Genomic DNA, 9,852 nt, shown 5'->3' on the forward strand with positions numbered 1-9,852 from the left:
GGGGTTTCAATATTTTAGACATAAAAAACTGGAATTTTTATAATTTTTTGTTGTTTTTAAAAAAAATAAATAATTAGTAATCAGTGACGGAATACCTACGGATTTGTAGGCCGTAGGAAATCCGTAGGTGATAAAGTTAATGGTGGGCCCCGTCGGCAATCCGTAGGAAATCCGTAGCTACTATACCTATGGAAAAAGCCGTAGGTATTCCGTAGCTAGTCCGTAGCAAATCTGTAGGTATAAATTTTCCACGAGCATTTATGCTACATGCCTTTTTCCGTAGCAAATCCGTAGGTATTGCCTTATACCTACGGAATACCTACGGATTGTGTCGTAGCTATTGCCCTAGTTTTCTAGTAGTGAAGTTCATGCGTTTGTTGTTTTTCTTGGAACGGAAATGTCATGTGTTAATACAGTGTATATGTATAAACAGATACATGAAGGTCATGGAGTCGATACAGTTTATGCTCATATGGCTTCCATGTCATCTCTTGAGTGGGTTCATCCATGTCAACAATCAATGAAGTGAAAGTATAATGGATATATCATATTCTTTCAACTTTTCTAATAAACATATTGTATAGCCTTCAAATTAACAGCTTACTATATATGTACGTATTGGTTAAAATGAAAATGATGGCTTTTTATTCAAATAACTCAGCTGGGAATCATATAAAGAGGTATACTCTTGGTCTCTTGGAAATTAACATGGGACTAGTTTTGTTTCAAAATCTAGTGTCAGTAGCTTAATTATGTTTCATCTCAAATGCTCTTTCCCAAACTATCTTAAAGAGTTAGGAAGGCATACGTATACACACATTTTTTTCTTCTAATTTTGGAATCCCATGAGGAGCTATTAAGATCATGCATAAATACAGATTATACGATTTTGGTTCACATTATTATATCTATATGTTTTATTCTTGAAGGATGCTTAAGAGATTTGATTGTTTGTTGAATTGGGATATTTACGCGACGGACCGGGTTTTTCTTGATTTATTATGAGGGTCCCACTTTTGGAATCCTTTGGCAAGTATATAAACCATTCAAGTTCATTCTGGAAAACCACAAACTCACATAAACCATCTTTCTCAAGGTTAGTAAACAAATGTTATAATCTAAATTCTAAACAACCAAAACTGATCATCTAAATGTCCAACAAAAAAAACTTGCGTCAATTCTTTTACTTTTTATCACCTTATTTGAGTTAAAATGTGACAGTTTTGTATCAATCATTTCAGGTTGTGAACCTACAACAAAAGAAAATGAGCAATGGAGACTGGATGTGTGGTGCATGCCAACATATAAATTTCAAGAAACGTGATGCATGTCAAAGATGCCAGTGTCCCAAATTTGCTACACCTGCAGAAATGTCGAATTATGGCATTGATAGAACAGAAGTTTTAGCAGGCGATTGGTATTGTTCAACGTTTAATTGCGGTTCACACAATTATGCTAGTAGAACTGTGTGTTATAGATGTGGTGCACTTAAAGATTACACAACAGCTGCCATGATAGCAGCATCAACCGCAGGCTATTACACTCACGATTCTAGTGCCCTTCCAGGTTGGAAAAGTGGCGATTGGATTTGCAATAGGTAACATATATATTATATATCTAGTAGAATTTTGAATTAAAAGCTTCAAAACCTGCATGAAGTATTAAATTAAAGGAAAAGAAGAATATCATTTTCCCACTTGCATAAAGTATTTGAACGTGAAATATTTGGTAAAATTTGATTTTGATTGAGTTTTGAACTCCGAACAGGCTAGGCTGTGGAGTTCACAATTATGCAAGTAGAATGGAATGCTACAAATGTAAAACACCAAGGGAATAAGGTTGTCCACCAATCTCTCATTTATCTCATTTGAATGATTAACTTTTGTGCAAAATATTCTTTCGCTAAGTCTCAATCAATGACTAGAACTTTTTGAACGATGTGCTCAATTGTATTTAAAAGAGATCCCACGTACCTAGCGTTGCGACATTATATGGCTTCACAATATTTTAGTGTCATTTCTTCTGATAAATACAATGTTCAATACGAAACCCTTTTTTACTATGCCAAACAATCTACATTTCTACACCTAGATTTGATGTCATTTTTATACCGTTTGCACCCAAGTGTGTCGATAATGCATTTCTAGTTGAAAGGATTTACATCCAAAGGCATTTGTAAATCCCACTTGAACTTTGTTGAAGTCATTTTCAATATATTCTTGTTTAGCCAAAAAAAAGGGTCGATGGACACTTGCTTAAAATCCCCGAATTGTCAACCACCTTTACATTGTTTTAGTTCATTAATTAAAGTAGTTAAAAATTCTCTTGATTTTCAGGATGCAAGTGAGTTCATCCAAGAGAGGTTTATGAAGTTGTGACAACAATTAACTATATGTACTCCATTGACTCTTATTCTTTAATTGTATCTATCGGGAGTTAATTGGTTCAACGATTTGCTTCTTATTTTCACATTTTGGAATCATTGATTTCTAACTTCATGTATAGAGAAAAACTCAATTTCGTAAGTATACTAATTCCTCAAAAACACTTGACTTCCGTCACAAAGAGTTATTTGCAAGAGACCCGTCGCCAAAGTGCCATCACAAAGCATAAATATCATATAGAACTTAATTTGTAGGGGACCAAGAATACATAGGACCAAATACTATTTGAGAAAAAATGTTCCAAAAGCTAGCCGTTGAAAACAAAAGCACATTATAAAAATAATAGATTTAAGGAATATGTGTGAAACCATCAGTTATATAATGTGTAGTAAACATCGTGTCACTAGAATCTAAATAATTATATGCTAATAATTTGGAGATAAGAACCGGGTTCTCTTTGTTTTTGTAAGAACGGCATTGGTCTTAGTCATTTTACGTATCCAATATAAATTATTTAAAACAAATAGACATCAATGCAATGCAGATGATATTAAGGATGACAATTATCCGTACGACATTACACACAACACGAACCCGACAAACAAATAAACGAGTTTTGTGAGAGATTTCAACCCATTTAATTAACATGTTAACATGACTCATGACTCAACACCAAAATAAATTGTTTATGTGATTACACAACTTTTTTAATCTTTTAGGTAAACTATACATGCCCAAAAAGCAAAACCAAATAAAAACTCAGGGTTGAGTTATTTTGTAATGTATAACCCACTAACTAGTAATCTTAGTCGATACTTAATTTTAATTTTAATTTTTTCATACTCCACAATTTCACTCATTTAGTTTCTCTTCAATGTTACTTCTAACCTCTAAACTTTTTGAGAATTTCACCCCTTATGTTTCCCCAACTATTACTCTTTCATGTTTTTTCACTTTTCATTTCCACCCCCATCAACTCCTACTCTTTCAACTTATTTAGTTTTTCAATCTAACACATCGTAACATGCTTACAAGGTCTAAATCCTAAACACATCCACTATATGTGGAAATAAACGGGTTGACACGACACGATAATTAAATGAGTCGGGTTAGGGTCAACCTATCTCAACCCGTTTAAGTTTCAACCAACCACGAATATAAACACGACATGTTTGTCACCCTTAGATCATATAACCAAATCCAATGGAAGTCGGTATTTATGAAACTATATATATATATATATATATATATATATATATAATATATATATATATATATATATATATATATATAGACATGTCCTTTGTAGAAAAAAATAAATATGTATTCAATTTATCAGTGTGATGAGATGTTTTCTTTTTACGACGTTGAAGATTCAAGTTTCATATTGTTTCAAACAAGGGCGGACGCAGGAATAAGTATCAGTGGGTGCACAAAAAAATTCCGATCAAATATAACAAAAGAAAAATTACAAGTGCATTAAACAGAACAAACTACTGTAGAAAAACTTCGTGAAGGGCAAATTGGTCTTTTCATGGGCAAGTTCTTGGTCTCGTGTAGCTTGTTTCCGTGTGGGTTGTGGTTGTACAAAGTTTTGAAGACATATTACAAAAATTTCACTCCAAGTTAATGCATTTTTATCAGTTCCGTTGTTTAAAGCAAAATATAATATACAAATGTCAACTAATAAATGCATTTTTATAAGTTCAATACATTTTGCTTGACAAAACAAACGAAACAATTCAAAATGTAGAATGAGACATAAATTAAGTTAACATAAATTTTAATTATTATGAAGAAAAACAGTTGTTTAGTTTGAAACATATGTATTGCGAATATGTATGAAGGAAATGTTAAAATAGGACCCCCAAAGGAGGAGGCTAGCTCGCTAGGTAATTACTTTACGCCAAAAATGATATAACACGGTTAGGTATACAACCTTACATATAGAATATACTAAAATTACGTAGTTTCAATCCATGAATATATCGTCAAATTAACATTTTTTAAACATAAAACTATTTTCACAAAATTTATCATATTATTGTATTATTGTTTTGTCGTTTTTTTATGATGCAAAAGCTATTACGTCGAGAAGAAATTAAATAGAAATTTATGAAAGGTCATGGGTCACAAAGAATTTGTATATAGCTCTACGAAAAAAAAAATGATTTTTTACTAAATTGTTATAAGTTAATGAAAAAGTAAACGATTAAGATAGTAATTCTAAACAACAAAGAAAGTGATTTAATTGAGTTTTATTGAAAACGGATTAGTTTTAACAAGTTATATTCACCAAACCCTTTTTGTTGGCTAAGATAATTTTGGGGGCCACTAACTTTGTTACTGGTCCGTAAAAGGAGAAGTGAATGTAAAATTAAACAAAGAAACTTGTCTTGAGAAAGAATTGAACTGGAGCCGTTTTCCAAATGAGAACTTTAACTTGCACCTTTGACCAACTTAACCATTCTAACTTTTGATTATATGTATGAACTTCAATAATAATAAACTCGTTTCTTTATAGGTGCATAATAATAAAAATGTTTTTTTACATTAATACAAAAAAATCCAGTAGTTGCCGGTGCAACCCTGTGAACCACTATAAATCCGCTCTTGGTTTCAAATATGAAATCAGGAGTAATTTAACATTATATTAGAATGCGTATGGATTGTACTTTTATAAAAACAAATTATAAAAACATTTCCCTTTTATTTATTGACAATCTATCCTATTTTTATAGATAAAATCAAACATAATATAAGAACAAAAAAAGGGTCATAATTTAGCTACTAGGAAAAACAAATATAACCATCAAGTTTAAGTTTTTAGTAAAAATTAGATGAAATTTAAGAAAAGTTCACCACTACCCATTTATTTGGGAAATCTACTTTAAAATCTCTATATTTTATTCTAATTTATGAATATATCTCAAAATAAAAATTGCTTACGAAAAAACATTAATTACCAATAAAAATGATGATTTTGTTTTTTTCCGTGGTGTACTGGTTTCACTACAGATCTGGTTCCATTAAAATCTATTATTTTACCATAATTTACGAATTAAGTCTCAAACTAAAATTAAATGATGGTTTGGCCCTTTTTTCACTATAACATATATGCTATTGGTTTTATGTTTGATCTGGACACCTAATCATTAATGAGGTGATGAGATATATACATTGAGATGTATAATATTACGTTTACCGTAAAACTTGATATTCATCTCATCAACTCATTTATGACTATGCGTTCAGTTCAGCAATGAAACCGGTACAATGTGTGTTTCTGAAGAAAAAAAACGGTGGGAAATGACCTTGAGAGATGAATATGCTGGCTTACATAAGATTATATAGACAATTTGATTTTTTTTATAAACTTCAAAAATGACGAAGTTGTTGCTAGTTTATAGAATTATTGCAGTCTTCGTTGGATGCATTTCATATTTCAAAAAATACATACAATACAGTAGGATATTAAGTTTTATGGTAAAAATAGTATTATATAACATAACATATCAATCTCAACAACTATTTAATGACTATACATCCATGTCAACAATGAAACCGGTAAAATATATGTTACAATGAAAAATTGTCAAATCATCACTTAATTTCAGTTTGGACTTAGTTGTAAATTAAGATAAAATAATAAGACTTTAATGGAACCATGAGAAACTAGTAAACGAAAAAAAAATCAAATCTTATTTTTACTGATAATTCATGTTTTTTTAAACAATTTTTGGTTTGAAATTTATTGGTAAATTAGAATAAAATATTTGAATATTGATGGAGATTTCCCGTTTATTTTGCAGGAAATGTTTTACATAAGGTTGGTTTTCTATTTTGTAGTGGCACGTGGTAAGGTACTCCTAAATGAGACATGCAAATTGGCCCCTATAATTTTTTTTATATACTCTTTTAAAAAGAAAAGAATAATATCTATAAATCTTCCATCTAACTTTACTATCAACTCTCCCACTTAACATTCGGTTAGAAAATCAAAGTTAATTTGCAGAATGGTGAATAACCGGAGAAATGACTAAGTCCAAGACCGTTGAAGATGATTTTCTAATGGAAAGTGATTTGTATACAACAATTTTTTTCCATAACCAACAATTTGTATTTTATATTGTTGTACAATACAACCTTTTAAAGCACAATTTGTTGTGTGCGGAAAAAAAATTGTTGTGTACGAATCACCTCCCCAATAAAAAATGAATTTTTTATACTTGTTTTGTCTTAATACACGCAAATACTTAATACTTATATAGTGTTTCTTTTGCAATAGTTCAAACGAATATGATCATCAACAAATTATGTTCATTAAACGAATATGACAATTTTATGTATCGTTGTTTAACTCCTGCTTAGTTTGTCATTATAAATAAGTAGTTGAACTTCATGTACAAAGTTAGTTATATTTCGGTTATCTTGAGTTCGTATTACTATATATGTAAGAATTTGATCATGTTTGTTAATAGAAAATCATTGAAAATCCACGAATGCTCTTATTCTAGTGTCATTTGTGATTGAGCATTTAATTCTTAATATATGCACCATCTTTGTCATTCGAATATGGAACTTGTCCTTTCAACTGGTATAGAGCCAACTTCCTCGTGAAAAGTTTCTTAATTCATTTCCTTCGTATTGCTTCTTCAATTTCAGATTTTTCATCAAATTCATTTCTAAACTTCATTTACAGACGTTGATTGTAAATAGATCAAAATAGACAAATAAGCACTTACAGGATTAACTTATGGAGTTCCGCGTGATATTTTTTGGTGGATTGGATTAGAACAAGATCAAAAAAATAGAGAAATTGAAGCACTCAACAATTTTGCTAATTTCAAAATGATGATCGATGACTGGTTAATCAATTACCAATGCTTATAACATATTATTTTCTATTTCTTTATGGAAACAACAAATATTATAAAAGAAACTAACACCCGCCTAGCAAGGAGCTAGACAGGAAAGAGGAAAAAAAAAAGGGTACACAAAGTTTTACATACAAAGTAAAGGGGACACACATCAATTTACTCAATTGTAAGAACAATTCGTTTTTCTATATTTGCTCCAAATGAATGTAAGAGATTTTATGATGTCTACCAGCATGAGAGGGGGATTACGTCGTTTTTTTAAATTCTATCAAATATTGACTTCCAAATCCACCATAGAGTGCCATACAATATGGTAATAAGGTTATTTCTCCTCTTATTACATTTCCCCCATGTTACAACAAATGTTATGATATCATCAACTTTTTGAAACTGAGTTGGGAAGATATTACACCACTTAAGTATACACTCCCATACAGAAGTAGCAAACGGACATCTAACCAGAATATGCTCAACCTCTTCCTTGTTGTTCAGACACAAATCACACATTGTGGATCCATTTTGCACTCCCCTTTTTTAAAGTTCATACGAGGTAGGAATTCTCCCCAGTTTTGCACGCCAAATAAAGCCGAGAACCTTGATGGGAACCTCATGGATCCAGTCAATACAACCTTCAATGTTCATATTTGCGGGCCAATCAATTTTTTTTTCTAAGTCCTTCCACACAGAACACACCATCGGCTGCAATGCTACATCACCATCTATCATCTCTTGTATTTATCTGAAACGTTCCCAACATTGATGACAACCTTTGTAGCTCCTGTTACCGTTCGCCGGTAGTGGGATTCGAGACCCAATACCATAAAGCTCCTCTAATTTTCATCATATCGATAATTCTGCATCGTTTCCTCCGTTCCAATCGATAAATTCCCGGGAAAATAGATTTCAACTGTCCATTTCCAATCCAGTGATCATCCCAAAACAGTGTATCATTTCCCCTACCTACTTGTTTGACAATGATCTCATCTATAGATTCTCAAAGCTTCTGTAACTCTTGTTTAATTCCTGTCATGTTGTTCCATACTCCACTGATCGTCTTTTTGGATATATATATATATATATATATATATATATATATATATATATATATATAACTAGTCGGCTTGTTTTTTAAATTGTGAATTCCTCGAATAACCTATGCCCAAAGTTGGGAAATGCAAACTCTGAGGCGCCACCACCATTTTACAATTTACGATAAATTAAGAGCCTTGACAAAGCCGACACCCAGCCCACCAACCTTCCTGGGTGCAACCACCTTTTTCCCAAGATACCCAATGTATTTTCTTTTTTTTTCAACACCTCCTCCCCAAAGGAATTTTTTCCGAATACTTTAGAGAGTGTTTAAGACCCCGGTTGGAGCCACAAACAACGAGAAATAATAAGTTGGGAGATTTCGCAGAACTGCTTTTAAGAGTGTTAATCTACCTCCAAATGAGAGAGTTTTGGATTTCCAAGAACAGAGTATGGAATGACACTTATCGATTATTGGCTTCCAATGCTTCTTTAGATTTATGCTTTTGCCGACCGGAACTCCAAGATATGTGAAAGGTAGTGTAGCTGGTTCACATCCAAGTGGGACGGCCCCATCTAGCGACTTCCTGTGAACTAACCCCAATATCGTAGACTTTTGATTTATGAAAATTGACTTTAAGCCCCAATGATACATAAAAGAACCTGAGTACATGTTAACGTTACCTACGGTCACGTTAAACTTAACGGAAGGCCTTGACGGAGCGTTACTATGCTAGTACCTTGGTCGAGGCCCGATCTTGCTCCACGCGAACCTCATTCACCCACAGTCAATCAGAGGATGACGAATAGCTCTGGTGATGCCCTGACGTCACCCGACAGTTATCTAGCATGGGCAAATCTCCCAGTAAGAGGAGGCCACGTCTCACGCTCATAGCGTGAGGTCCCCATGATTCGTTAGTAACAGGTATAAAAGGATCTTTTCCGTCTTAAGGAAAGGATCCATTCTCTCTCTCACAGAATCTACCCTAAAAACTCTCTCTAAAGAAAACTAACTTGATCGTCGGAGCGACGTCCCGGGAGAACACCCGGTTGTCATCTAACTTTCTTCTGTGATTGTGTTCTCAGGAAAGCTTCTGAGGCGGTACATCGTCAAACATCCAAACCCCCTGAATAGCATGTCACAGCATTTGGTGCCATCCGGACGTATTCTCAGAGTGATAAGGCCAATTGACGACATTGGTTCTTCATAAAACGGCGATCTAAGCCCAATAGCACCTACGCCTGCAGTACCAGATCTATTTCGAATACCGGTGGTGATAACCAACGAATACCATTGCGAGTATCGAACGCAGACTCCAGTCCAGGCGCTCACGACACAGATCTCACCAATTACGAAACCAGTACTCCAGAGCAGTTTCTGGCAAACGTCATCGAATGGTTCATCGCCGCAGATGGCGATATCACATCCTGATCTGTTGCAGAAACCTTTGCATGACGCATGGAAGTACTTACTATCTCTAATCCTCGTAAGAGAAACACGACTCATCAAGCAAGGGACGAAATAGAGGTACTCTCGAGAAATCTACTCAATATCAGTT

The 9,852-nt window shown here is 33.2% G+C and overlaps 1 protein-coding gene across 1 annotated transcript; it reads left to right on the plus strand.

Moving 5' to 3' along the window:
• The first annotated feature begins 1,072 nt into the window (after positions 1 to 1,072).
• LOC145133855 (RNA-binding protein involved in heterochromatin assembly dri1-like) lies at positions 1,073 to 2,449 on the plus strand. Its single transcript, XM_079068815.1, has 4 exons — positions 1,073 to 1,096; positions 1,242 to 1,597; positions 1,768 to 1,838; positions 2,337 to 2,449. The coding sequence occupies exons 2-3, from the start codon at positions 1,266 to 1,268 to the stop codon at positions 1,835 to 1,837; spliced, it is 402 nt and encodes a 133-aa protein (XP_078924941.1). The 5' UTR covers positions 1,073 to 1,096; positions 1,242 to 1,265; the 3' UTR covers position 1,838; positions 2,337 to 2,449.
• Positions 2,450 to 9,852: the final 7,403 nt, after the last annotated feature.

This window comes from Lactuca virosa, chromosome 8 (genome assembly GCF_052849685.1).
Source record: "Lactuca virosa cultivar CGN04683 chromosome 8, Lactuca_virosa_CGN04683_v6, whole genome shotgun sequence".
Classification (NCBI taxonomy): Eukaryota; Viridiplantae; Streptophyta; class Magnoliopsida; order Asterales; family Asteraceae; genus Lactuca; species Lactuca virosa.

Bases quoted from the DNA above. Each gene is read 5' to 3' on its own strand.
- LOC145133855 (XM_079068815.1), top strand. From the start codon at position 1,266: ATGAGCAATGGAGACTGGATGTGTGGTGCATGCCAACATATAAATTTC. The intron at 1,598-1,767 runs GTAACATATATA...AACTCCGAACAG, and splicing joins GGCGATTGGATTTGCAATAG to GCTAGGCTGTGGAGTTCACA.